The sequence below is a fragment of the Salmo trutta genome, chromosome 22 (genome assembly GCF_901001165.1).
Source record: "Salmo trutta chromosome 22, fSalTru1.1, whole genome shotgun sequence".
Taxonomy (NCBI): Eukaryota; Metazoa; Chordata; class Actinopteri; order Salmoniformes; family Salmonidae; genus Salmo; species Salmo trutta.
Genome location: NC_042978.1, coordinates 34835701 through 34863262, shown reverse-complemented (window position 1 = coordinate 34863262; position 27562 = coordinate 34835701). Strand labels below are relative to the sequence as shown.

At 43.1% G+C, this 27562-nt stretch overlaps 1 protein-coding gene across 2 annotated transcripts in view; it reads right to left on the bottom strand.

Moving 5' to 3' along the window:
• Positions 1 to 27562, bottom strand: part of LOC115158633 (myosin light chain kinase family member 4) — an 82352-nt gene that overhangs the window by 8916 nt on the left and 45874 nt on the right. For both annotated transcript variants that reach the window (XM_029707816.1, XM_029707817.1), the window contains 4 exons: positions 6484 to 6580; positions 4654 to 4990; positions 4277 to 4500; positions 3695 to 3800 (listed from right to left, as the gene is read on the bottom strand). In XM_029707816.1, coding sequence (XP_029563676.1) covers positions 3695 to 3800; positions 4277 to 4500; positions 4654 to 4990; positions 6484 to 6580 — 764 coding nt within the window. The remainder of the gene's footprint in view (positions 1 to 3694; positions 3801 to 4276; positions 4501 to 4653; positions 4991 to 6483; positions 6581 to 27562) is intronic.

Here is a 27562-nt window from a genome sequence, read left to right as displayed (position 1 = left end):
GTGGAAGAAGACTGGCTGGGAGAGGGAGAGGGAGAGGAGTACGTCTGCATGGTGGAAGAAGACTGGCTGGGAGAGGGAGAGGGAGAGGAGTACGTCTGCCTGGTGGAAGAAGACTGGCTGGGAGAGGGAGAGGGAGAGGAGTACGTCTGCATGGTGGAAGAAGACTGGCTGGGAGAGGGAGAGGGAGAGGAGTACGTATGCATGGTGGAAGAAGACTGGCTGGGAGAGGGAGAGGGAGAGGAGTACGTCTGCATGGTGGAAGAAGAGTGGCTGGGAGAGGGAGAGGGAGAGGAGTACGTCTGCATGGTGGAAGAAGACTGAGAGGAAGATCAAGAGCTGTAGTCAGATTTAGCTGGTCTGAGAGTGCAGCCAAATCTGCAACGCTCAACAGTGGCATCTATTGTGAGAAATTTCCAGCAAAACAACAGGTAAGATGTGCATTCTGCAAGGACATCTGACTGAACTGTAAGTAAAATGAGCAAAGCTTCCAAACCCACTTGTGTGTAATTGTATTTCTGCTTAGGACCCAACGGTTACCTCCCACAGGTGGGATTTTCACTGCCGTGCAGGAAACTGCAATTGTTGATATGGTCATCAGAAACAATGGCATAAAACTCGCAGAGATTCGGGACAGAGTGTTGGCAGACAACATTACATTTGGAAATATTCACAATGTAAGCATAACAACTATTTCTGGAGTCCTGAAACAACATCAAGTCAGGATGAAGCAGTTGTACACTGTCCCCTTTGAGAGGAACTCTGAACGAGTCAAGCAACTCAGGAACCAATATGTCCAGGTCAGATGACTATAAAATACAGAACTGGTTTTGAACAAAACCAAACAAGGCAGAGGCACACAATGGCATGTTTTTAGGTATAATGTAAACAACCGTAATAGCCTAACTCTTGTGTTGCCTTGTGGATTTATTTTAGAGAGTCATGGAGATTGAAGCCAGGAAAACACCCCACATATTCATCTTTGTGGATGAGGCTGGTTTCAACTTGGCCAAAACATGGCGGCGAGGAAGAAATATGATTGGGAAAAGAGCCACAGTGGATGTCCCGGGCCAGAGGGGTGCCAACATCACAATGTGTGCAGCAATATCCTCTGATGGATTGCTGTTACACAAACCACTAACTGGGCCATACAACACCGAGCGTCTCATTTCATTCCTGGATGACCTCTATGGAAGGGTTGTGCCAGGTGAGGAAAGGGTTGTAGTGAGGCGAAATCGGCCAACGTTTGTAATTGTATGGGACAATGTGGCATTTCACCACTCCTGTGCAGTCACAGAGTGGTTTGCAGCCCATCCCAGGAAGGTGTCACTTTTCCTCCCACCTTACTCACCATTCCTCAACCCCATAGAGGAATTATTTTCCTCAAGGAGGTGGAAGGTTTATGACCACAATCCACATGATGTCACGTCCTGATCATGGTAAGCTGTTATTTTCTATGGTAGTGTCACGTCCTGACCAGTATAAGGGGTTATTTGTTATTGTAGTTTAGTCAGGATGTGGTAGGGGGTGTTTGTTTAGAGTGTTTCGGGGTTTGTTGGGCTATGTTCTGTTTTGAGAGGGGTGTTTGTTTAGAGTGTTTCGGGGTTTGTTGGGCTATGTTCTAGTATGTCTATTTCTATGTGGTGTTTGTTGGGTTGACCTTCAATTGGAAGCAGCTGCTCCTAGTTGCTTCTAATTGAAGGTCCTATTTAAGAGGGGTGTGTTTCTATGGGATTTTGTGGGTAGTTGTTCCTTGTATAGCTGTATGCCTTACAGGACTGTTTGTCGTCGTTGTTTTTTTTGTATACGTTTGTTTTGGTTTTCCTTCTTTCTGCCGAATAAAAGAAGATGATTATACACATTACCGCTGCATTTTGGTCCAATCCTTACGACACCCGTGACAGGTAGAGTAGGTCAGGGCGTGACAGGGGTTTTTTCTAGTTTAGTTTTTCTATGTTGTTATGTTCTAGTTTTGTATTTCTATGTTGGGCTTTGTTTGAGATGATCTCCAATTAGAGGCAGCTTGTCATCCTTGTCTCAAATTGGGGGTCATATTTAAGTTGATGTTTGTCCAACCTGGGTTTGTGGGAGATTATTTTTGAGTAGTGTATGTTTCACCTCTGCGTCACGGTTTCTTGTTTTGTTCTTTAGTTTGTATTGCTTAGTTTCGCAGTATAAATAAAATGTGGAACGACACACACGCTGCATTTTGGTCCGCTCATTCCTACGACTGCCGTGACACATGATCAAATGTCCCTCCTGGACGCAATGAATGCTGGATGCCTGGACATATCTGCAGAAGATTGCCAGGGATGCCAAAGATTCTTTCCTAGGTGTATTGCCCAAGATGACATAAGATGTGATGTGGATGAGAACCTGTGGCCAAATGCAGAAGACAGGGTTGACTAGCATTGCTACTGTATCAGTATTGGTAGATGGTGTATATACAAATTCTTGTATTTTGGACTCACTCAATGCCAAAAAATGACATGAAGCATATTGCATCATGTCTGATTCATTCCTGTAACATATACTGCAGTGAATTCTAAACAGTAGAGAGGTGTCATTCTTGTTCTGTAAAGACTTTTTACAAATGAAAACATTGTGTAGTGCTACCTGTTGTTAGTGTTGTTTAGGTGATTGTTTTATGAGTGACAACGTTTGCTTGTTGGGTGACAACCTTTGCTACTGTTATGGAAGAATGAGTTGATTGAGACATGTATGAAGTGTTTTGGTAGTTTTAGTGCATTTTGGATGTGAAATTAACTGCTGTGCCAAGCTGAAAGTTGGTTAGGAGAACTGTGTAAAGAGTTTTGAAAAAGTGACCTAAGTATTGAGAAATGGGTAAGAGCGATTGTAAAAAAACTGTAATCATCTGCCCTTGAGAGGGCAATTAAAATGTCTTGGAAAATACTGTAACTGCCCCAACACAGGTGTGAAATTTCCCCTGATTTCATTACAGCTAGGGAGAGTGTGTGTGTGGGGGGGGGGGCTCCAGATTGCAGGCCTGACAAAAACTAGGGCAAAGCAATTGCCTACTGTAGGTACTGCTCTGTTTCAGCTGTTCTGATTGGTGTATTCAAGTAAAGTATTTGAAATGTGTTTGTGTGTGTGTGTGTGTGTGTGTGTCACTAGCGGTTCTGGGGGGGGTGCCAGTGCCCCTGTGACAACAATTTTGGACCCCCTTGTGGCCCCCCTAAATGTGGAGTATGAAATAATTTTTACATAACACATTTTTGCTATCGTTCTTTTTTTACATCCGTTATTAAACAGTGGCAACGATGATGATTATGAACATGGTCTTTTGCCTGCTAATGCCTGCAATGCAGTGAAGAAAACGATATGACAACAACGTCTAATGTAACTGGCCCCGCTAACAGTACAACTGGCTCAAGCTTGGCCCCACCAGTTGAAATGGTCTAGAACCGCCACTGGTGTGTGTGAGTTTCACATACCGTGGAGTAAAAATAAACTGCCTGACTGGTGTCCCCCAGTCCCTGTTGTATCTCTCTATTATTGGCCACTTCTTTCTTTCTCTCTTCACCCCCTCCCTCTCCCTGTCTCTCTCTCTTTCCCTCCCTCTCTCTTGACATCTGCATTGCCTCCCAAAATGTTCAAATGCTACGGCTTCAAAGGGTCTGGTTTTCAAGATCTCTCTCGCGCTCTCTCTCTCTCTCTCTCTCTCCTCCTGACTCACCCTCCTAGGACCTCGTCTCTGTTAATGGCGTAGAAGGTAGCAATATGGTGAGGTTTTGGAGTCACAATACGGTGGTCAAAGGGGGCTGCTGGCGGAGGGGTAAAGTCTGGAGATGATAGAGAGAGATGGAGGAGAGAGGTGGGGAAAAGGAGAGGAAGGGAGGGATAAGGGAAATGGAGTGAGGTGACAGGAGAGTGGATAGGGAGCATACAGGAGATAGATTAGTGTTTGTTCTGTCTTAGTAACCAAACGGATCATACGGTCTCATGCCAGCATTTCATAATCCAATTTGCCAGCTGTGACATGTTTGTGACTTTTAAACATGCAAGGTGTGGTTAAGTACTGTGGTCTGTGTGGTGAGTGACTGACTAGGAAGACAGAGTAGTCGTTAGGGTTTCTGACAGTTTTTCAGCCTGCTTGCCAACCCAGGATAATATGAAGAGACTTAATTTACAGAAGTTACGTCAATACTATATTTTATTTTAGGAATGTTGCCTCAATTGCAACAAAAGTCCAAATTAGCTTCCTGTTTTGTTTTCAAACTTTTGTCAGTTTCCATTTCTGTGAAATGATGAACCTCACCAATGATGTACTCTTCTGGCTGTCCATCATCCACCTCTTCTTCCTCCTTCATCTTCTCTGCCTTTGATTGGGCAGCCTGAGGCTCTACCCCCTCAGGTACTCCTCCCTCTTCATCCTCCTCTTTCCTCTCCTCCACTCTGCTCTTTTTCAGGTCATCTTTTAGCAGGTCCTCCTCTGTGACACAGTTTATACTGCTGGCGGCCACTTCACCTAACTCCTCAGAGCTAAATAACAAACAAACATCAAACACATATCAAATCAACTATAAATTATGTTAAGTAATTAGCCAGTAGTTATTTTGGTAAGCGTACACTATACAGAAGTTGCAATTTACAGTCATAGTAATGTCAAAAGATGGGTTGAATTTCAAAAGGTACCTTTTTAGAGGTTCTGGTGACAATGATGACTCTTCTTCCCCTCCTTCTCTTCTATTCTCCACCTCTTCCTCTCCAACTTGTTCCTCCCTCCCCTCCTCTTCCTCAGGCACGGATTCACCAAATATATCCCTCTCCTCTTCCTCCCTGGCCCTCTGCTCTTCCTCCCGTTCAGGGGTTCTCCTCTTCTCCTCCTCCTCCCCCTCTAGATCCTCCAGGTCCTCTGGTTGGACGACGGGGGCAAGGAGCATGTCCAGAACCACCCCGTTACCATGGGAAAGTTCAGCATTCTGCCTGTTGAGCTTCTCCACCTGGTGTAGAAGAAGGGCCTCTACAGAGTCTAAGGAGGGACAAACGGAGCAAAAAAATCATGCTTTGGTGTAGATTCACCCAATCAACAACTTCATTTGCCTTGAGTATTCATCCTGATCTTCAAAGAGCACCCCTCATTAGACATCTATTACCAAAGCACCCCTCATTAGACATCTATTACCAGAGCACTCCTCATTAGACATCTATTACCAAAGAGCACCCCTCATTAGACATCTATTACCAAAGAGCACCCCTCATTAGACATCTATTACCAAAGAGCACCCCTCATTAGACATCTATTACCAAAGAGCACCCCTCATTAGACATCTATTACCAAAGCACCCCTCATTAGACTTCTATTACCAAAGCACCCCTCATTAGACATCTATTACCAGAGCACCCCTCATTAGACTTCTATTACCAAAGAGCACCCCTCATTAGACATCTATTACCAAAGCACCCCTCATTAGACATCTATTACCAGAGCTCTCCTCATTAGACATCTATTACCAAAGAGCACCCCTCATTAGACATCTATTACCAAAGCACCCCTCATTAGACATCTATTACCAGAGCACCCCTCATTAGACTTCTATTACCAAAGAGCACCCCTCATTAGACATCTATTACCAAAGCACCCCTCATTAGACATCTATTACCAGAGCTCTCCTCATTAGACATCTATTACCAAAGAGCACCCCTCATTAGACATCTATTACCAGAGCACCCCTCATTAGACATCTATTACCAGAGCTCTCCTCATTAGACATCTATTACCAAAGCACCCCTCATTAGACATCTATTACCAAAGAGCACCCCTCATTAGACATCTATTACCAGAGCACCCCTCATTAGACATCTATTACCAAGCACCCCTCATTAGACATCTATTACCAGAGCTCTCCTCATTAGACATCTATTACCAAAGCACCCCTCATTAGACATCTATTACCAAAGAGCACCCCTCATTAGACATCTATTACCAAAGCACCCCTCATTAGACATCTATTACCAAAGCACCCCTCATTAGACATCTATTACCAAAGAGCACCCCTCATTAGACATCTATTACCAAAGAGCACCCCTCATTAGACATCTATTACCAAAGAGCACCCCTCATTAGACATCTATTACCAAAGAGCACCCCTCATTAGACATCTATTACCAAAGAGCACCCCTCATTAGACATCTATTACCAAAGCACCCCTCATTAGACATCTATTACCAAAGAGCACCCCTCATTAGACATCTATTACCAAAGCACCCCTCATTAGACATCTATTACCAAAGCACCCCTCATTAGACATCTATTACCAAAGCACCCCTCATTAGACATCTATTACCAAAGCACCCCTCATTAGACATCTATTACCAAAGAGCACCCCTCATTAGACATCTATTACCAGAGCACCCCTCATTAGACATCTATTACCAAAGAGCACCCCTCATTAGACATCTATTACCAGAGCTGCTTTATTGTGTTACAAGTTGAGGTGAAGATGGTGTATTTATCTCTGCTACCTGATGCATGTGGAGGCTTCTTCTTCTTCTGGGCTTTCAGGCCTTTCAGGCTGAGTTTGACCTTGTCCTTTCCATCCCTCACCCCATTGTCCTTCAGCTGACAGGGAGAGAGGGGGAGACATACACTTTAAATGCTCATTGCAAACTGGGCAACAACACTCTGGTCTTACATTTGAATGCAATGACAGTGAATGTAAAGATAAGGGAGCGATGGAAAGAGAAGAGACAGGGGAAATACAGAAGTTGGATCTTCATTTGAGCTCGTTTGCTACAGCAGGAAAAAAATCCTGCAGCAAAAGAAAATGTTCATTATTATGTGGATTTTAATTAATGGACTTTCTGTACAGTATTGGTAGATACATTTTTTGTAAAAATCAAGTCTGAAATTACAAAATGGAAAGGACAAACCTCAGAATCCCTTTTAAACCTCAAATATACGACAAGTTTTAAATATCCTGCATTGCAGGAAAGTTCTCCTGCAACAGGGTGATCAAATGAAGATCCTACATCTGTAGATTGGCACGTTTGTTTGCACCTTCTATTACCAACAATTTGCACGTATGGCCAGGAAGCTTTAAGGATCTGTGAAAGCTATTGGTTCATATTCCATGCATGTATTATATAACAGATCTAGTATACAGCAACACATTTCCGATAGCAACAGTGGAATTGTATGTTTCACTCCACATTAACAGATGCATGTGTTTGTTGTCATGATGGTTGCCGTCATAACTGAAGCATGGTTGTCATGTGGGTTCCGTGTGGCTCAGTTGGTAGAGCATGGTCTTTGCAATGTCAGGGTTGTGGGTTCGATTCCCACAGGGGACCAGTACGGTGAGAAAAAATGTGTGAAATGTATGCATTCACTACTGTAAGTCGCTCTGGATAAGAGTGTTTGCTAAATGACTAAAATGTAATGTCATCTCCAACTAGTGTGTGTGTGGCCCAGAATGTGATACTAGGGATATGTCCCAAATATGAATAGGGTGCCATTTGGGACCTAACCAAGATAATAATGCTGGCATTATAGATGTTTGCTTTACCCATCTACACCCAGACCCAGAGTCCCCCACAGGGCAGGGGAATATGCAGAAGTAATACATGATACTGCTACCTCAACACAAGCGCACAGATAGACGCCTGCTTGCACACAGTGACTACAGTCTTCTCCATTTCTGTGTAGCTAATATGAAAAGGCAAGGGTGGGTAATGCAGTGTTGAGTAGTAATTTAAGGTAGCAAATGAAATACAACCCAGCACTGGCTCCAGTGTAAAAATGAAAAAAGGGGCCAGGACTCACTTGGCACAGACATCAATTCAATGTCTATTACACGTTGGTCCCACGTCATTTAAACAACGTTGATTCAACCAGTGTGTGCCCAGTGGGTTGATTATGATTTACAACTGAAGCTTTTCATTGTCTTTATAAAAAAAAGGCTGACATGGTGTGTGTCCCTCACCTTCCTGGCCTGCTTGGCCTTAGCCCCCTTACAGCCACCTGGCTTATTAAACAGCAGCTCAGCCAGCCGGGAGCTCTTTACCACCTCTTCCATGAAGCTGATGACCTGATGCATGACCCGCTCCACCCCCTCCACCTCCAATCCCTGGGTCTGAACTCCACCCAGACATCCAGACCCCAGGCCCCGGCCCTGAGAGAGGCCACTTCCCTCCCCACACCCCCCAGGTCCCGGGACAGGTCATCCAGCCAGATGAGGACTGTCTCCTGGACGTTGAGTAGACGCTCCATCTTACTGCTTAGAGATTCCATGCGGCTTTCAGTCACAAAGCACCTTGGAGCAATGACTGGAGAAGAGGAGGCGGACAAGGAGGATGAAGAGGCTGAGGACGGTGTGTGGGGTTGTTTGCCAGGTCCAGTTGGTGTTACCTTCGTCCCTGCTGGTTTCTGACCGTGACATGGGTTGGGGTCGTACACCTTGGCCAGAGAGTTGACCAGACTGTAACTCATGCTGAGTTCCACAGCAGAGCGGTCAACCACAGTCACTGGCCGCTTAAACGTAACGCAATCTTCCTCGTTCTTCACGCACAGCAGCTATAGTAGCTCTTCCCTGATCACCTCTCAAACAAATAAAGTTCCCTCTTGGTTAAACTGAAACCCTTTCTCTTATCTCTGTCGGAGTCCGCTGATAAGATGATAATCTGTCACCCCTCACTTTACTCACAGCAGTTTGCGCTTCTCTTCCCAAACACAGAAAGTCCCCTCTGTGGTTATGCTCCACCCAGAAGTCTGACCGATTGATCATTTGACCGCTGTATCCTTTTCACAGTGGGTTAAAGTCCAACTAAAGTCAGATCAGTCCAATCACAGGCTTGTTTACAAAGACCAACGAAAAGGAAAATCCTTTCACAAAGAAACAGTGAAGAGACTGTGAAGAGAGACAGAGAACAGAGAGAGGACAGGACATACAGGCTGTCTGCTAGTCAATCATCTCAAGAACAGTGTGGGGCATAGGGGTGTCCTCCAAAATACAGTGCAGCCCCAAACGGACGTCAGAACCTCAGTGTAGTTAGGGGGGGGGGGTGAAGGAAATGTGGAGGGGGTGCTAAGGGGTGAGGAGGGGCTGTGGAGGGGATGAGGAGAGGGTGTAGGGGTGTGTGGAGGGGATGCAAGGAATTGCTGTGTGACATCTGAGACACTTCAAAAGCTTCCAGTCAGGTGTCACAATCCTGAGATTGCAAGCAGTAACAAGCCACGTGTAAAAAACAAATCAGCTGCTGCAGTAAAGAGTGAGAAAAGTGAGGGACAGTTCAGACCATTATGAACCCTGTTGTATTGTCTTGGCTGTTATGTGTGTGTTGCTCTCTCATTGCTCTGGTTTGTGTGTGTATGTGTATGTGTGTGTGTGTGTGCGTGTGCATATGTACATGTGTGCGTACATGCGTGCAGTAACAGGTGGGAGAGGGCACAAGGCCACAAAGACTCTATTAACCCTTCTGAACCTCTGTTAAACTCACTACAACTCAGGGGTATTTCTGAACGTCTCCAAATGCCAAATGGCCTTTATATCTACCCTGTTTTTACCCAGCAGTGGGTGTGTTGGGGCAGAACACTGAGCATTACTGGCTCATCTGAGACTCAGTCTTCATTTCCAGGGTCAAATCTTTCCTGGAGAGCCTTCCCTCCTTCCTACCACTGATCTCAGTCCAAGTCTCAAGGCCAATTAACATTTAGACATTCAAAGTTGACAGTGAGCAACTATTATTTTATTAGATTAGTAGTACAACTACTGAGTGAATGCTACCATTAATAACAAACAAGAGAGGTTGTGTAGATTTCCAACGTCTTTATTCAAACATGAATACCACAAAAAACATTTGGGTCTAGCGCAAACTGTATGGAGAGCATGTCCAGAAAGAATAGCTTCAGTGAGTTCTGAGTACCACAGGAAAGAGAGGGCAGGTGGAGAGAATTCAGGACGAGGATCCTTCCCGCTTTCAACAGACAGAAGCCCCCGGACAGAGGCTGGTTCCCAATTTAAGAACAGTGTTCACGTTGAGGTGCAGGAACAGTACTCACACTGTGAGGTGCAGGAACAGTATTCACACTGTGAGGTGCAGGAACACTATTCACACTGTGAGGTGCAGGAACAGTATTCACACTGTGAGGTGCAGGAACAGTATTCACACTGTGAGGTGCAGGAACAGTATTCACACTGTGAGGTGTAGGAACAGTATTCACACTGTGGTGCAGGAACACTATTCACACTGTGAGGTGCAGGAACAGTATTCACACTGTGAGGTGCAGGAACAGTGTTCACACTGTGAGGTGCAGGAACACTATTCACACTGTGAGGTGCAGGAACAGTATTCACACTGTGAGGTGCAGGAACAGTATTCACATTGTGAGGTGTAGGAACAGTATTCACGGTGAGGTGCAGGAACAGTATTCACACTGTGAAGTGCAGGAACAGTATTCACATTGTGAGGTGTAGGAACAGTATTCACGGTGAGGTGCAGGAACAGTGTTCACACTGTGAGGTGCATGAACAGTATTCACAGTGAGGTGCAGGAACAGTATTCTCACTGTGGGGTGCAGGAACAGTATTCACAGTGAGGTGCAGGAATAGTATTCCCACTGTGGGGTGCAGGAACAGTATTCACAGTGAGGTGCAGGAATAGTATTCCCACTGTGGGGTGCAGGAACAGTATTCACAGTGAGGTGCAGGAACAGTATTCTCATTGTGGGGTGCAGGAACAGTATTCACAGTGAGGTGCAGGAACAGTATTCTCACTGTGGGGTGCAGGAACAGTATTCACAGTGAGGTGCAGGAACAGTATTCTCACTGTGGGGTGCAGGAACACGGAAACATAAGAAACAGTAGATACTGACTACACCAAACAACTAAGAAAGCTGTGGGAAGGAAGGAGAGTAAACCTGAGAGAAGAGGGAGTGATGATTTCTTTCTACCACTGTACCTCTAAATCACAATGGAGATAATGCTTATTACGTGTTCATTACACAAGATACTGTTTATTACGTGTTCATTACACAAGATAATGTTTATTACTTAAGAAAAGACCAAGATGAAAACATAAATATGGCTTTGACGTGGTGACAGACAGACAACACATAAATAGATTTGGATTGTTTACCATTGGAAAAGTGTTATACTGTCACATTCTAAGACATAACACCCTGACCTAAAAAAGAGAGGGCAGGTGGAAAGAATTCAGGACGAGGATCCTTCCCGCTTTCAACAGACAGAAGCCCCCGGACAGAGGCTGGTTCCCAATTTAAGAACAGTGTTCACGTTGAGGTGCAGGAACAGTACTCACACTGTGAGGTGCAGGAACAGTATTCACACTGTGAGGTGCAGGAACCTCACAGTGTGAGGTGACCTAATCTCTCACGCTATCAGTCAAGCTTTTACTTACTTCACATGAGTGAGGTGGGGGTGAAGTTGTGCTAAATGTGTGAAATATGAATTTCAGCATATAGGATGTGGTACATTATACAGAATCAAATGACTGAAGTGACGAGATATAAAAATAATGTTCCTCTAGTTTCGTGTCTTCGCTGCACATGATGGTTATAGTTCAGCTAAAGAGCTAGTTATACTATACATCCAGTCAGCTATTAGCCTGGCAATCCAGGATGATCTCTCTCCACCACAGCAGGGAGGACAGCAGGGAGGACAGCAGGGAGACCAACTTCCAGCAGAGGGAGATGTGTGAGAAACTATAGTGATGCCTGTCTATGACATCAATACAGTCTGTGCTACATTGTGATATCTAGCATTCACATAACTAGTTTGTGAAAGCCTATGGCCATTCAATACTATAGTAACACCGGCAGTATATTTTTATAGTTATAGGCCCTTAACCAGTGCATTCAGAAAGTATTCACACCCCTTGACTTTATCCAAATATTGCTGTGTTACAGACTGAATTTAAAATGGATTAGAATTACTTGCTTGAGCCAAGAAACACGACCAATGGACATTATACCGGTGGAAATATGTCCTTTTGGTCTGATGAGTCCAAATGTTTGATTTTTGGTTCCAACCGCCGTGTCTTTGTGAGATGCAGAGTAGATGAATGGATGATCTCTGCATGTGTATTTCCCACCATAAAGCATGGAGAAGGAGGTGTTGGTGTGGGGGTGCTTTGCTGGTGACACGGTCTGTGATTTATTTAGAATTCAAGGCACACTTAACCAGCATGGCTACCACAGCATTCTGCAGTGATCCGCCATCCCATCTGATTTGCACTGTGGGACTATAATTTGTTTTTCAACAGGATAATGGCCCAACACACCTCCAGGCTGTGTAAGGGCTATTTGACCAAGAAGGAGAGTGATGGAGTGCTGCATCACATGACCTGGCCTCCACAATCACCCGACCTCAACCCAATTGATATGGGTTGTGATGAGTTGGACCCCAGAATGAAGGAGAAGCAGCCAACAAGTGCTCAGCATACAGTATGTGGGAACTCCTTTAAAACTGTTGGAAAAGCATTTCAGGTGAAGCTGGTTGAGAGAATACCAAGAGTGTGCAAAAATATCATCAAGGCAAAGGGTGGCTACTTCGAAGAATCTGATATTTAAAATATATTTTGATTTGCTTAACATTTTTGGGGTTACTACATGATTCCATGTGTTATTTCATAGTTTTGATGTCTTCACTATTATTCTACAATATAGAAAAGAGTAATATATATTTTTTTAAACTTGAATGAGTAGGTGTGTCCAAACTGTTGGCTGGTACTGTATATACTTTTGACATTACTGTCACGTCCTGACCATAGAAAGCTGTTATTTTCTATGGTAGAGTAGGTCAGGGCGTGACAGTTTTTTTTCTAGTTTAGATTTTCTATGATGTTATGTCCTAGTTTTTGTATTTCTATGTTGGGCTTTGCTGGGTGAGTTGGGGTGCTAGGGCCCCCAATGTTACCAGGACTGGACAGGACAAGTTTTGCTGTAAGGAGTTAGCCAGTGCCTGGTGGACACACAGAAAGACACACAAACACATCAGACACACAGACAAACACAGCCGTTCAAAGGACCACACATGCCATACTGTACAGGGTTACTCATCAAGACCCAGAGACAAAACAATGCACAATGCTTATTCTAGATCATCTGTATTCTGCATGCCATCCTGTTACACTATACACCATCAGCTATCCACGCAGGCAGTCCACAGTAATAGACTGAGTTCACATGGGAGGATGGAGCCCAGCCTACAGTAATAGCCTCAGAGGGAGAGGAATAGAATTTAGCCCTGCTAGCTGGCAGTGCTAAAATAAAGACCTCTGTTACATTGCATAGAAGGTTCAAGCTATATTCAGATGATAGCATAGTTTATCCACTGGCTGCATGAATAGAATTTAGTTTTGAGTTTTAAAGTGTATATGTCATATGCAAAAGATACAGCAGGTGTAAAACAGTACAGTGAAATTATCCTTATCAAGGTTTCAAGTTTCAAGCTATATTCAGATGATACCTTAGCATAGTTTAGCCACTGGCTAAATGAATAGAGTTCAGTTTCAAAGCATTATTCAGATGATAGCTTAGCATAATTTAACATAATTAGAATTCAGTGTCAGGCTTCATATAGGAGATAGCTTAGCATAGCTTAGCCAATAGCCATTGTTGGGACATCCTTCCGGTCTATGATTGGTGTAGAACGTGAAAGTAGAGAAGGGGAGACATCAGTAAGAGCGGACAAATGATCAGACTCACAACAATCACACCCCACACACAATAGCCTATTATGTCCTGTACACTAATCCCTCTACACCCAGCCAGTCTCTACACTCTTAGAAAAAAAGGTGCTATCTAGAACAGAAAAGGGTTCTTCGGCTGTCCCCATAGGAGAACCATTTGAAGAACCCTTTTTGGTTACAGGTAGAATACTTTTGGGTTCCATGTAGAACTCTTTCCCAGAGGGTTCTACATGGAACCCCAAAAAGTTCTACTTGGAACCAAAAATGTTTCTATCTTGAACCAAAAAGATTGGGACAGCCAAAGAACCCTTTTGGAACCCTTTTTTCCTAAAGTGTCACTGGCTATGTTTATGTTTGTCTGTATCCCACTAGTATGTATCGGTATGTCATTTCATGGTCATGCCAACTGGACTGGGTCAGTGACATCCAGATATGACCTGTTCTCTCACTCCTTCATTCTGAATGACCTCAGAGCCTGGTTTAGTTGAGAGATTGTTTCCATGTAGAGGTAGCTAGTGACGTCAGCCTCGTGTGCTGCTTGCTGATCGACGGGCTACACACTAATTGGCAAAACACACACACATAGACAATGACTTGCTAGTTTCAGACCCTTAGATGGGGGAAGGGCCGTGCAGATGGGGGGTGAGTGTGTTACTGGTTTTATGGATTATATTATGTAACGTTGCTTACGACTTCAAGACAACTGTTCGGAAAAAGCAGTACTCACGTGCCTGGTATTCTGGGTAAACAGTGCCCTCTAATCCCATGGTATGAGCAGTGGGACTGACCTCTCCTCCTAGCCCTGACACACACACACACAAATAAACACCAAGGCCACACTGAGAAGGCCAGGGCGTTAAAAGAGTAATCACTCCAGCCTTCCTCAGTTACCACTGGTGAAATCTAAGACACTTAACACAAACCAAACACATACCAAACTCATATGATATTATTGAGAAACATACTGCATATACCTTCCTTTACAAATTACTGGCAAGTAGTCATTTTAAAGGACAGTCAAATGTATCAGACAAATCTATTATTTTTCTGGGCTGTAAGTAAATATGAAATGTCAAACACTAACTACTTAGCTGGATTAGTCAATACCCATTGCTCATTTCCACTCCTGCTGATCAGTCCTCAGAGAGATTGTTTCTCAGAATTAGTTTGGATTCTAATGAACAAAAATATAAATGCAACATGTGAAGGGTTGGTCCCATGTTACATCCCAGTTAGTGAGCATTTCTCCTTTGCCAAGATAATCCATCCACCTGACAGGTGTGGCATATCAAAAAGCTGATTAAACAGCATGATCATTACACCGGTAAACCTTGTGCTGGGGACAATAAAACGTTTTGTCACACAACACAATGCCACAGATGTCTCAAGTTTTGAGGGAGCGTGCATGCTGACTGCAGGAATGTCCACCAGAGGTGTTGCCAGAGAATTTAATGTTCATTTCTCTACTGTAAGCCGCCTCCAATGTCATTTTAGAAAATTTAGCAGTATGTCCAACCGGCCTCACAACTGCAGACCACGCGTATGGCGTCGTGTGGGTGAGTGGTTTGCTGATGTCAACGTTGTGAACAGAATGCCCCATGGTGGAACATAATTGCATTTTATCGATGACAATTTGAATGCACAGAGATACCGTGATGAGATCCTGAAGCCCATTGTCGTGCCATTCATCCTCTGCCATCACCTCATGTTTCAGCATTATAATAAACGGCCCAATGTCGCAAGGATCTGTACACAATTTCTGGTATCTTGTTCCAAAGGTATCTGTGACCAACATATGCATATCTGTATTCCCAGCCACGTGAAATCCATGGATCAGGACCGAATGAATTTATTTCAATTGACTGATTTCCTTATGTCGTGTCTTTACTATGGATTAAGTGATATATGACATGCTATTTTATCAAATCAATTCTCTGTAATTCATATTACCTGATTAAACTAATCATGTAAATGTAATTAACTAGGAAGTCGGGGCACCACTGAAGAATGTTTATAGAGCTGTTGTCTTCTGAATAAACTCTTAAAGATCTGGTAATCTTTTACATCAATAGAAGTCAATTATTAATCGTCACCTTATTCAATCTCATCTGAATGTTGTAAAATTCTTGGTTATCTTCACGAACCCTGGCTAACAAGTTGAATCAGCAATACAACATTTGGTTTAATTATTTATTTACTAAATACCTAAATAATCACACAGAATTACATCTACACAGAATGGATCATACATTGATTACTAATTATGTCATATAAGAAAACATCCCTAGCGGACGGAACCGATATGACGGCTGGTTACACAAAGAAAGGGGGTTCGGTTTGAATGAAAGCGCGGGAAGACTGAGGAACGAAAGGATTGGGTCTCTATCGGTCCTTATGAAGCTATGCTATCGTAAATACAGAATGTTATGCATTCTAAATAACCGCCCATTCGGAAAAGGAAAATGCAAGAAATATATTTACTCTGAGCTGCGCTTCGATAGATGGGTCGAAGATGGAAGGCTGGGTTGCCCAGCAGAGCTCTCCCTTGTCCTTTGAAGAATATTTCTGGGCGGATAGGTTGTAGTGTGTGGTAGAAAGTATACGTTGTAGTACCCTGTCGTTCTGAAGAGATTTGTCCGTCCTTTCCTAGGCCACGCACGTTTACAGCTGCTGCTGATAACTCGACGTCTAGGATTTTATCACTTCTTTACTGAATAAGAGTTCAAAGTTCATACCAAGTTGCTAAACTATAAGCTCATGCTATATTCTGGCTGGTGTAGTCAAATTCATCCTTCCAGCGTGGCGATTGTCACCTCCACGTTGAAATTCGCCCTTCTAAACGTATGGACATCAGTCCTCACGTCATCGGGAACACAATGTTAATTTCATTAGGTTGTAGTCGTTCAACCATTCACAACCAAAGCTCACGCTGAGGTTGGCTTAGTTTGCTGTGAATTGGGTCAAGCGGGCTCTTATAGAAATGTAGAAAAGTGGTTGGTTTATCATTTCCAACAATGCCTATTCACGTCGGCGTGGCCACTGATTGAGCATATTTTACTTATGAAAACAATTCTCTCATTTTAAAAACTAAAATTACTTTTCATCTTTTCACAAATAGTTTCATATTTAAACATTTAAATTGCACAACAATTCCATGTGAATCTGATAACTAGAATGTGTAGACTTTCCAAGATACAGTTTATGTCGTCCTGTCATCAGTCATAATGTCTCAGACGACAACTGACATCATATTCTTTAAGTACCAACGGACACTTCAACTGGTTGGATTACATAAAGATTGTTCTTTTCCCCAACCTTTTGATGTTACCATATTCTCTCTATGTCAACAAAGGGCTTTCCAAGAGTCCATTCTGTAGAGTAGAGAGAGAAAAGGGGGAAAGGTATTTATGGGGGTCATAAACCTCACCAACAGGGCAACGTCATGACACTTATATGAACTGTAACTCAGTAAAATCTTTGAAATTGTTGCATTTGTGTTTATATTATTGTTCAGTATATATTCATGGTGTTACTCCTGTCCTTCCTTTCCTGACCACTGGAGGTCAGGAGAGACAAACAAACCCTTCAGGGGGCTACAGAACTGGCCTCATATCAGTCACACCAGAGGGGAAGACGCAAATCGAGAGCGTCAACTCCTGCAAATACAGCAATAACCAGACCAATAAGCAGACCGCCTGCCTTCCCACCTTTGAGACAACGAATTCCATTGTTAGGGCGGAGACCATCTCGTCATTATATACAGTATCTCTCTCTTTCTCTCTCTTTCAAATCTAGCGGTCTACCTCAGTCTTTAAAAGCCCAACGAGCTGACAGCCCATAAAATGGGACCGTAGTGGAATAGCACTTTAACTACCTGCTGTGATTATATGTCAGTCAAAAGCTTAATTCTACCCTTTCGCTCCTCACTCTCTCTCTACTCTACCGCCTCTTTTCTCCTCCCACCATCCCTCCTCTGAGTCCAGTGCTACATGGGTGATGTCAGAAATAGAGACACTCTTCTGCACATTTGAGACTAAACATCCCTCCCACCCAACCTCTTAATATCTTCCTAGCTTCTATGTCTACCACAATCTCTCTGTCCTTCACTCTCACTCGGTATGTCCCAAGACATTTGTCCCTCCTCATCTCTCTTTCAGTCTTAGGGAGACGGGAATGCCGCTTAGCTGGTCACATGAGTACCAGCACTAATGACGCACGCACACACACACACAACCACAACCACACACACACACACACACACAGACACAGACACAGACACAGACACACAACCATAACCACACACACACAGGCAGGAGCTACTAAACACACTCACTTTTACAGAAAACATGACATGCACAGTTTGTAATCATTCTACCTCAAGACTACATACACAGTAAGATATGGCTCAGTTGGTAGAGCATGGTGTTTGCAACGCCAGCATGGTGTGTGCAATGCCAGGGTTGTGGGTTTGATTCCCACGGGGGGCCAGTACAAAAAATAAATAAATAAAATGCATGAAATTAAATGTATGTATTCACTACTGTAAGTCGCTCTGGATAAGAGTGTCTGCTAAATGACTAAAATGTAAATAGAGGCACCTGTTTGTAGGTGTGTGTATATGATTGCCTGTATGTGCATCTGCACAGGGTGCACCTGTTTGCATGTGTGTCTTTGTCCATATGTGCTGTGCTCTGTGTTCTATGTGTCAAGCAGCAAGCCCAGTAGGTGCCAAGCTGATTTGTGTTAGAAATTAATTATGCAAATGGTCTGTTACTAGTGGCGTGACGTTGTATTAGTCAATGTGACGACTGCAGCTCATCGAATGATTAACGGTTTATAATTGCGTGATTAAATGAATTAAGCAATGAATCAAGCAATTATTAACTCATTAACCTGGGGCACCATGGGAACATTGTTTTGATTGAGTTTCTATTTCCCAAATTAACTCAAAGGATATCAGAATATCGATTACAACAGTCGCTAAATTAATCAATTTCCTCTACAGTCTCATAATCTGAACGTCGTACAATCCGGGAATCTGCACGGACCCGGGCTTTACCACTGAATTTACCACAACAATCTTAGTTGATTATTTATTTACTAGCAAGCTAAAATGATGATAAAAATACACATACACAAAACACAGTCTAGCTATTGATTAGGACTTAGTATAACGGGCCAACACACTATGGCGCTTGTTACCCAAAATGGGGATTTTAAAGAGAGAGAAATAAAGGAAGTACACGAGAGAAATATACATTTGGGTTCATTTGTCAGCCATGCTTATTTAACTAGCCTTGCCCCGAACTGCCGCTCTTATGGGTCAGAATATAATGATGTAATTACGTGTTGGAGGTCTCAGGTGGGAAGCTCCGCGTGGGTCGTTTAGGCTTCTAAATGACGCACTTCTCCGGCGCAACTCTCTGGTTGTCCTCACGATGTCAGTGTCCTTCTTGGCTAAATGGTCTGATCCCTCGCCCTTGATCTGAAAGGGGTCTTCTGAGGACAGACAGCTCTGTAGCTCAGAGCTCACAGCTTCGGCCCGAACGGGGTCGATACCACGATTCAATGGAGAGTGGAGGCTGGGTGGTTCGGCTTGAATTCACCCGCTTAGACACAGCTACTCGTCCGTAGCTCGTGTAGAAAAATATTTCTTTGTCTTCAACCTTGTGTTTCGTTTTGGGGTTCGTCGACTTTGTTAGACCTTAATTGCAGCTTGGGGTCAATAGTCTCCTATGTTAATTCTCCACTCTCCTGTCTTATACCCTCGGGTCAGAAGTGGGTGTAACTGCCTTTAGGGCAATTCTCTGGGCGGACCAAGTAAAGGGGGCAAGGCTTTGGCTCTAGAAAATATCCAATTTTAGACACTAACTTCACATTTCATCTTTACCAAAACATTCTGTTTGATTTGGATATTTTCTACACAACGTACAATGTATAAACATCAGGCATATACTGGGAAAACTCTTAAAGGTACAATGTTTTCATAATAACGTCATCTCTTAACCTTTAAAAACGATACAAAAGTTACATACATTTTAATATTCCACCTCTCGTCATGACCACCATTGTGGCTGACGGAAACCATTGTTCCAAAGTCCCTTTATTGCATGTTTAATGTTCTGAGGCCAGTTCTTCATTGTTAGGACAAAGGAATTTCTCTGTGGCCTAAGTTTTATTATGGGCGTGAGGTGTCATAAAACCCCCACATCTTCAGACCCCTAGATCTCTCCTCCTCTGTTGGGGGTTTGGGAGATAATCTGTAGGGTGGTGGTCTCCTGTACCCTGACCTGATCAGGACAGTCATGACACTAGACACCAGAGAGAGGCCTGGTGAAAACAACACATTCCTACGGTTCCTCATATGAGAGAGGGTGAGGTGGATATCTTGTCAGTTGCACAACTGAATTTATTCAACCAAAATGTGTCTTGCACATTTAACCCAACCCTTCTGAATCAGAACAACATCCACAGTGCTCTGGGAGCAGTTGTTGTTGCTGGTAAACTGCCTTGCTGAAGGGCAGAATTCTCCACCTTGCCGGCTAGGGAATCAAACCAGCGACCTTTCGACGACTGGCCCAACGCTCTTAACAGCTAGGCTACCTGTTGCTGTAGGTTAAAACTGACTATTCAAATCAAATTGTATTTGTAACATGCCGTTAAATGCTTACTTACGAGCCACGCAACCGTGGGTCAACAGGGAGTACAGGAGGGAGTACCCTTGATGGGCCCCATGTTGAGGGTCAACGTGGCAGATGTGTTGTTGCCCACCCTCACCACCTGGGGGTGGCCCATCAGGAAGTCCAGGATCCAGGTGCAGAGAGAGATGTTCAGCCCCAAGATCCTTAGCTTAGTGATGATCTTGGAAGGCACTATGGTGTTGAATGCTGAAATGTAGTCAATGAATAGCATTCTCACGTAGGTGTTCCTTTTGTCCAGGTGGGAAAGGGCAGTGTGGAGCGCAACAGAGATTGCGTCATCAATGGATGGGAAAAAGTGAGACAGAGAGATCTTCACATCGTCTGGGTAAAGAGACAGTAAGTAAGTGAGCTACCTTGGTGAATGAAAGACAGGGAAGCCAAGCTTGTCCTCTAACTAACTTGTCCTCTAACTAACGATTTCCAAGATGGCGCCGGAGGGTAGGGCTGCCATCTTATCGGCTCTTAACCAACCATGCTATTTTGTTTGTCTTTTCACGTTGTCCGTAACTTGTTTTGAACATAATGTTGCTGCTACCGTCTCTTTTGAACGAAAAGAGCTTCTGGACATCAGAACTGGGATTACTCACCTCAAGTTGGAGTTCTTCTTCAATGAGTCCGACGCAAGCGATATACTACGGATGCCCGATCAGGCCCAGATCCCTGTGATTCGCTGGAAAAGGAAATGTAGGTTTTGCAGAAAGAGATTGGGATGCCTTGTGAGGATCAGGAAGAAATACGAGCGGAAAATAAGATATTGAAAACTACCGTGGACTCCCTAAAAGACACTACAGAGAGGCTACGGTATGATAATAAAACAATGAAAGCCGAATTACTTGATCTAAAGTGCAGAAGTATGAGAAATAATATTGTTATAATAGGAATAAAGGAGGATGAAAATGAAAAATATCAGTCAACGGAGGAAAAATTCAAGGTGTTCATGAAACGTAATCTAAAGATAACGGACAAACAGGTGGAAACAATTGATTTTCAAAGAGCTCACCATTTTGGTGGCAGAGCAGAGGGAAGGCCCCGTCCAATCGTAGCTATGCTAACCCACTACAAAATGAAAATTGCCTTGTTATAACAAGGTAGGGAATTGAAGAACGTATGGGGTCAATTTCCCGCCATTTATTGAATTCAAGAGAAAATAAATCGTGAACATGAAAAATAAAGTTGAGAATGTAAACATTATATTTTCGAGGACGGGTGAAATAGAGATGTTGAAATCAAAAACCAAACAATTGAAAGAAAAATGCATAGAATTGTAAACAAAAATAAGACATCAAAACCAAAACCCCAAAACTTGTAAGCAAATAATTTGAAAGAGAGAGAAAAACTCTATGATAAATGATAAAAAATCTATATTTGAAAAAGAATGCAAAAATCATTTTCGGTTCAACTTTCCCAGCAACCAATCCTATTAAATACATTTTGCCTACGGTCTTGCCTGCATGTACTACCTTTTGGTTACGCTACTCGTATCTTCACTTTCAATGTCTGTTTCTTTGCATTCACTGCCAGTCTTTTCGATTGCGAGTTTTGGCATTATTTTTTCTATGAAGGGTTTAGAGGGAGGCGTAGATAATGAGTCTCCATTGGTCCGCTAGTTTTGGAGTGATGGGTTGTCTTAACCCAATCAATGACATGATAGACAGGCTTTTTTCCATTGCCTACTTAAGTAGACAGTCTGACGTCACCTTGTTTTAGGGTTTTAGTTAACATACTTCAAAATTGTCAGTCACGGGTCAATAACGTACAGATATTACTTAGGTAAAGATATGAATTACATGCTGCACAACGTTTGGCGCAGGTGTATGGCGAACCAGTTACCAACACCTGCGCCAAACGTTGTGCAACAGGTAATTCATATGTTTACCTAAGTAGTTAGATGGTTTGTCATTAAATGTATTAGATAGGCATGCTTCTAACCTCTTATACAATGGGTTAAAGTTATGTACAGCAACCCCAGATGTAAAATAGTAAACAATGGTTACTTCTCAGAAAGTATTGAGCTTATAAGAGGAGTAAAACAAGGCTGTCCATCGTCTCCATATCTATTTATTATGGCCAATGAAATGCTAGCTATTAAAATTAGATCCAATAAGAACATCAAGGGGTTAGTAATCCAGATGATAAAAACAAAAGTGTCAATATCTGCTGATGACTAAAATCTAGATCCCTGCACAGTCTCATTGAAGATCTTGATCACTTTTCTAACCTAATTATGACAAGTGTACCATATTACGTATTGGATCGTTAAAAAATAAAGTGTTTACACTACCGTGTAGTTTACCAATAAAATGGCTGGATGGTGAAGTAGAATAAAAAAAAAATGTTTTATTAAATGTATTAATGATGTTATGAATAGAAATGGAGGAGTTATGTCGGGGCGGCAGGTAGCCTAGTGGTTAGAGTGTTGGACTAGTAACCGAAGGTTGCAAGATGGAATCCCCGAGCTGACAAGGTAAAAATCTGTTGTTCTGCCCCTGAACAAGGCAGTTAACCCACAGTTCCTAGGAAGTCATTGAAAATAAGAATTTGTTCTTAACTGACTTGCCTAGTTAAATAAAGGTTTAAAAAAAGTCACATATGCAGTTATTGAAAATATATGGGAATATCTGCTCAATCCAAATTTACAACCAACTGATTGCAGCACTACCACAAAAATGGAGGAGGCAAGTGGAAAAGGGAGAAGGTAGGGAACTTGTTTGCCTGCCATATATTAAAGATACAATTTGGCTGAAAGGAACTGGCATAAATTGAAAATATACCAGTTTCATCTGAGGACAAAAATGTTGACAGCTGCGCCATACAGGTTGCAAAATAAATGGGAGGAGATTTTCGATGTACCAATTCCATGTCACATGGTTTATGAACTGGTACAAAATACTACACTTGACTCAACACTTAAGAGTTTTTCAATTTAAGTAATTCTATGCAATTCTTGCCACCAACCGAATGCTATATATATGGGGCATACAACAATTTCAGTTCTGTAGATTTTGTTGTGAAGAAACAGAATCAATAGATCACTTATTCTGGTATTGCCCCCATGTGGTTAAAAAATCACAACATGCACTTAAAATTAACCTTACTAATAGCAGTGTTGGGCAACCTGGAAAGCCATAGCCAATCACTAAATAATATAATAATACTCGTAGGAAAGGTTTTCATCTTTAGCTCACAATCTGTGATTAATATACGATTAGAAAGATTCAAGCATTTTGTAAAATATCACAGCACAATTGAAAAATATATGGCACATGGAAACCAAACAAGGGCGGTCTATAGTGATAAGTTGGATGGGCTGAGAGTGGCTGAGGGTTGGGATTAAACAGTTTGTTTGGTAATATAGTGTTGTTATATATAGAAGTACCATGTATGTAAAATGTATATGTAAAATGTTTATATAAAATGTGTATGTAAAATGTATACGTAAAATGTATGTATATGTTGCAAAAAAGCTGTAAAATAAATTAAGCTATTTGTCCTCCAAAGAGGGGTTAAAAAAAATATATAATATATTTTTTTAAAGACACATGGTGGGGGCCTATCCATTTATGTAAACAACAGCTGGTGCACGATATCTAAGGAAGTCTCAAGGTTTTGCTTTCCTGAGGTAGAGTATGTCATGATAAGCTGTAAACCACACTATCTACCTAGAGAGTTTTCATCTGTATTTTTCGTAGTTGTCTACATACCACCACAGACCGAGGCTGGCATTAAAACCGCACTCAATGAGCTGTATTCTGCCATAAGCAAACAGGAAAACGCTCATCCCAGTGGCCGGGGACTTTATTGCCTGGAAACTTAAATCGGTCTTACCAAATTTCTATCAGCATGTTAAATGTGCAACCAGAGGGAAAAAACTCTGGACCCCCTTTACTCCACACATAGATACGCATACAAAGCTCTCCCTCGCACTCCATTTGGAAAATCTGAACATAATTATATTCTCCTGATCCTGCTTACAAGCAAAAATTAAAGCAGGAAGCACCAGTGACTCGTTCAAAAAAAAGTGGTCAGATGAAGCAAATGCTAAGCTTCAGGACTGTTTTGATAGTACAGACTGGAATATGTTCCGCGATTCCTCCGATGGCATTGAGGAGTATACCACATCAGTCATTGGCTTCATCAATAAGTGCATCGAGGATGTCGTCCCCACAGTACGTACACACCCCAACCAGAATCCATGGATAACAGGCAGCATCCGCATTAAGCTAAAGGCTAGAGCTGCCCCTTTCAAGGTTTGGGACTCTAAAGTGGAAGCTTATAAGAAATCCCGCTATGCCCTCCGACGAACCATAAAACAAGCAAAGCATCAATACAGGAAGAAGATCGAATCGTACTACACCGGCTCTGACGCTCGATGGATGTGTCAGGTCTTGCAAACCATTACAGGCTAGAGCTGCCCAGTGACACGAGCCTACCAGATGAGCTAAACTACTTCTATGCAAATAACACTGAAACACGCATGAGAGCACCAGCTGTTCCGGAAGACTGTGTGATACGCTCTCCGCAGCCGATGTAAGACCTTTAAACAGGTCAACATTCACAAGGCCGCAGGGCCAGACGGATTACCAGGATGTGTACTGCAAGTATGCGCTGACCAACTGGCAAGTGTCTTCACTGACATTTTCAACCTCTCCCTGTCCAAGTCTGTAATGCCAACAAGTTTTAAGCAGACCACCATAGTCCCTGTGCCCAAGAACACTAAGGTAACCTGCCTAAATGACTACCGACCCGTAGCACTTCACGTCTGTAGCCATGAAGTGCTTTGAAAGGCTGGTCATAGCTCAAATCACCACCATTATCCCAGAAACTCTAGACCCACTCCAATTTGCATACCGCCCCAACAGATCCACATATGACGCAATCGCTATTGCACTCCCCACTGCCATTTCCCACCTGGACAAAAGGAACACCTATGTGAGAATGCTATTAATTGACTACAGCTCAGCGTTCAACACCATAGTGCCCTCAAAGTTCATCAATAAGCTAAGGACCCTGGGACTAAACACCTCCCTCTGCAACTGGATCCTGGACTTCCTGATGGGCCGCCCCAAGGTGGTAAGGGTAGTTAACAACACATCCGCCATGCTGATCCTCAACATGGTGGCCCCTCAGGGGTGCGTGCTCAGTCCCCTCCTGTACTCCCTGTTCACTCATGACTGCACGGCCAGGCACGACTCCAACACCATCATTAAGTTTGCTGATGACACAACAGTGGTAGGCCTGATCACCAACAACAACGAGACAGCCTATAGAGAGGATGTCAGAGACCTGGCCATGTGGTGCCAGGACAACAACCTCTCCCTCAACATGATCAAGACAAAGGAAAGAATTGTGGACTACAGGAAAAAGAGGACCGAGCACACCCCCATTCTCATCGACGAGGCTTTAGTGGAGCAGGTTGAAAGCTTCAAGTTCCTAGGTGTCCACATCACTAACAAACTAACATGGTCCAAGCACACCAAGACAGTCGTGAAGAGGGCACGACGAAACCTATTCCCCCTCAGGAGACTGAAAAGATTTGGCATTGGTCCTCAGTTACTCAAAAGGTTTTAAGGCTGCACCATCGAGAGCATCCTGACGGTTACCAGAGCGCCAAGTCTAGGTCCAAGAGGCTTCTAAACAGCTACCCCCAAGCCATAAGACCCCTGAACATCTAATCAAATGGCATCCCAGACTATTTGCATTGTCCCCCCCACCCTCTTTTACACCGCTGCCACTCTCTATTGTTAGCATCTATGCATAGTCCCTTTAATAACTCTACCTCCATGTACATATAACCTCAATTACCTCGACTAACCGGTGCCCCCGCACATTGACTCTGTACCGGTACCCCCCTGTATATAATCTCGCTATTGTTATTTTACTTCTGCTCTTTAATTACTTGTTACTTTTATTTCTTATTCTTATTCGTATTTTTTTTTAAACTGCATTGTTGGTCAGGGGCTCGTAAGTAAGCATTTCACTGTAAGGTCTAGACCTGTTGTATTTGGCGCATGTGACTAATAAACTTTGATTTGATTTGAAAAAAAACTCTATACACAGAAAGCCCTTTAATTATGGAAATAAGTCAATAAAATCAATGATGAGAATAGTCGGATTAACTGACACAGACACAGCGGCGTAGCAGGAACTTCTGAATACCAATAACCAAGAGGTTATGATTTCAAGTCCCAGGTGAGGACATATTGAATAATAATTGCTGTATAAATGAACATACACAATGTAATCAAATATGTCATTGTGTTTGACCTTGCCAACAGACAAAGAGCTATCAGTGGTTCACCTATCAGGGCCATTATTGTCTCTGCAATAGTACCTCTCAGCTCATGTCTCTAAACTGTATATGTCTGCCGCTGTCTTTGCCCTTTACATCCCAAATGTCACGTCCTGACCAGCAGAGGGCGTAATTGTATTAGTTTTGGTCAGGACTTGGCAGAGTTTTTGTTTTTCTATGTTTAGTTAATTGAGGTTGGACTCCCAATTGAAAGCAGGTGTGTTGAGTTGCCTTTGATTGGGAGTCCTATATAGTAGTGTGTGTTTTTTATTGTTTCGTTGATTTTAGCCATGTTACTTCCAATCAGGCACAGCTGTAGAGGGTTGTGGTTGATTGGGAGTCACACATAAGTTGCCTACGTTTCCTTTGTGTTTCGTGGGTAATTGTTCTTGTCACAGTGGTTGCACCTGACAGGACTGTTGGCTGTCGGTTTTCTCAGTTTGTTTTTGTATAGTGTTCTCTGTTGCTTTATTAAATATGACGAACACTAACTCCGCTGCATTTTGGTCCATTCCTGAAGACAGCCCTTACAGAATTACACACCAAACCAGGACCAAGCGGCGGAGGAGGAAGGAGCAGCAGGAGTACAACGTGATGGACCAATGGACTTGGGAACAAATCCTGGACGGAGAGGGACCATGGACTCAGGCTGGGGATTATCGCCTCCCGCAGTGGGAGATTGAAGCGGCGAGAGCGGAGAGGCGCTATTACGAGGAGAGAGAGCGCAACGAGCACGAGAGGCAGCCCCAATAACTTTTTTGGGCGTGGCACACGGGACAGTCGGTGGAGCCGAGGTCGGAACCAGAGCCAGTCGGGATGACATTGGAGGTGAGCGAGGGGTACGAGGCAGAGACTGTGACGGGGTTAATGGGGAAATTAAGGGAGAGAGAGATGAGAGAGCTGC